This window comes from Penaeus vannamei, chromosome 8 (genome assembly GCF_042767895.1).
Source record: "Penaeus vannamei isolate JL-2024 chromosome 8, ASM4276789v1, whole genome shotgun sequence".
In the NCBI taxonomy this organism is placed as follows: domain Eukaryota; kingdom Metazoa; phylum Arthropoda; class Malacostraca; order Decapoda; family Penaeidae; genus Penaeus; species Penaeus vannamei.
The window spans coordinates 20,264,952-20,267,759 of record NC_091556.1 but is presented as its reverse complement, the minus strand read 5'-3'; the positions used below and the strand labels follow the sequence as shown (position 1 = coordinate 20,267,759).

The following is a 2,808-nucleotide window of genomic DNA, read 5'->3' as shown; positions in this document are numbered from 1 at the left end:
TATGATCTACTTTTTCTTGTTACCCTAATGCGATCTGCCAGCCTAAGATTCAAACATATTCCATTAATGTAACTGTAACGGTGTAACATCTTAGTCCCACGCGTTCGGTTCCTGCCCACTGACCAGTTTCCGCCAATCCCCCAGGCTTAAAGGCTGCGTGATAACACAGGAGTAGTCTGTCTTTATAAATAATTGCATGTTGTTCAGACATGTCCGTCATTATAAATATAAATATAACATTCCCAGAAAAAAAGAGAAATTTAATCTTCCAAGCATCATGATGAGTACTTGGATACGCTATTGCAGCTATTTGCATGAAAACTTCTGAAGGACAAATTATCAACAGGTACAGTGGTACAGTAGTGTGATCGACTGGTTGGCCACCCCTGATATACATATATATATATATATATATATATATATATATATATATATATATATATATATATATATATATATATATATATATATATATATATATATATATATATATATATATACATGCACATATACACACACACACACACAAACACACACATATATATGTATACAGAATATTTATATATATAATTATATATATATATATATTATATATATATATATATATATATATATATGTATATATATATATATATATATATATATATATATATATATATATATATATATATATATATATATGTATACACACACACACACACACACACACACACACACACACACACACACACACACACATATATATATATATATATATATATATATATATATATATATATATATATATATATGTATGTATGTATTGTCAATCCTCCCCCTTCTATTTCTCTCTCTCTCTCTCTCTCTCTCTCTCTCTCTCTCTCTCTCTCTCTCTCTCTCTCTCTCTCAATCTCTTTGCCTCCTCTTTCTTTATGCTCTCACTTGTCTCTTTCCTCCCCTCCCTCTCGTTTTCTTGTAACGCATCACCTTCCCTGAATGATGATAATTAAATTTGAATCTGATTTCTCCTTCAGTGAATTCAGTGGATTTTAATCGCACACGAAAAGAACAGCAATTTCGCATTCGCTATGGCAATTTTTTGGTGAATGCAAGAACTGGTGAATTCTTCAAGTATGGTCATTCTAATCATTCGATCAATTCCCTTTTCCAGCCCATCGAATCCCTTGCTTTATTGAGCAATGGCTCCATGTTGTCATTTGCTGCTCGATTTGAGACCCCCCTTTCTATCCAATCTATCTATCGATCTCTGTCTATCATCTCGGTCTCTCTCTGTCTCTGTCTATGTCCATCACTCTCTCTTTCCTTCTTCCCTCTCCCCCTCTCTCTCTCCATTTTATTTCCTCTCCACCTTCTCTTCCCACATTTCTATGTCCCTTCATTTCCTTCTTATTTTCTATTTGTCTCTTCCGTCATCTTTGTCGCTTTCTTCATCTTTGTGTTTCTCTCCTCCCCCCCCCCCCCCTCTCTCTATCTCCTTCTCTCCCTCCAGCTTTTCTACTTTTTCTTTCCTGTAATCTCTGTCTCTCTTTTCTTCTTCTTCTGTTCAAATTAATGATCCCCTTTTGTTTGTATGTAGCTGTGCTCTCTATAGTCAAATTGCGAGATCTGGCAAACAGGAAGCGGCCAAACAGGTTCGCGAGTCGACCCCGGCGGAGGGGCGCGCGTCCGGCCAGTCTTCCGCGCGGAGTTCCTCTCCTCCTCCTCTGTCCAAAGAAAATTAATCTCTGACGTAAAGCTCATCTCGAAGACATGGCAGTGTCGGCCCAAGGCAGCTCCAAGCCACAGAGCTCACTTGGCCTCACTTTCAGTGTCCAAACAATCGTAAATCAACCTAAGCTGAAAGTGGCGGATAAGTTTTTTTCATGCTCAACCACATCCCTGTAATCCTATTGCCTGTTGAAAAAAAGGTGTTTTGCAACATGGGATTATATTCCACATATCTTGCACGCCGATTCGCCACTCAGGGGGATTTAGAGGTTAGGTATCCATGGATACTTATTGCTGTAGAAAGTGACAGTAACAGAGATTACGGCCCCTAGATGTGACGCCAGTTACGATTACTTTGTTCACATTAGAAAACGGGGGACTTACTTTAATCAGACCTCCAGCTGGCAGTCCGTAGAAATTGGATCGATTACCTTACCGAAATGGCACGGCTTTAATCATACTTTGATTTGTCAAAGCGTACTACGAAACAAGAGAAGAAGCCTGTATCTCTACAGGGAAAATTGAGTAGTTTATAGGAATAAATGCACAATGTAGAATAAAACGAAATGTAAATCGGCCTCACATAAAAACACAAAATACATAATGATCATAACAAGAGTACTATATTTGCTACTACTAATACTACTTTTACTATTGACAATAAAATAATTATAATTATAATAATAATGATCATGATGTTAATGATAATAGTATTGATAATGATAATGATCATGATACTAATAAAGATAATGATCTTGATAATAATAGTATTGATAATGAAAATGATAAAGATAAAGATTATGGTAATGATACTAATGAAGATGATAATATTGAGAATAACATAGATAATAATAATGACCACAATTACGATAATGATAATGATAATAGATGATTCTGTTCATGTCATTATTATTCTTATTTGTAACGAAAATACCAATGACAACGGTAATCACAGTAAGAAAATAATACTAATACTTCCAGAAGGTATCCCATGGCCCCCAGGCCCCCAGGCCCCCAGGCCCCCAGGCCCCAGGCCCCAGGCCCCAGGCCCCCAGGCCCCCAGGCCCCCAGGCCCCAGGCCCCCAGGCCCCAGGCCCCCAG

At 37.4% G+C, this 2,808-nt stretch overlaps 1 protein-coding gene across 1 annotated transcript in view; it reads left to right on the top strand.

The window, feature by feature from the left end:
* The first annotated feature begins 2,698 nt into the window (after positions 1–2,698).
* The window catches only part of LOC138862327 (basic proline-rich protein-like), a 1,479-nt gene continuing 1,369 nt past the window's right edge, over positions 2,699–2,808 (top strand). Inside the window, exon 1 of the mRNA XM_070124050.1 lies at positions 2,699–2,808. This exon is cut by the window's right edge and continues 340 nt beyond it. Within this exon, the coding sequence (XP_069980151.1) occupies positions 2,699–2,808 (110 nt within the window).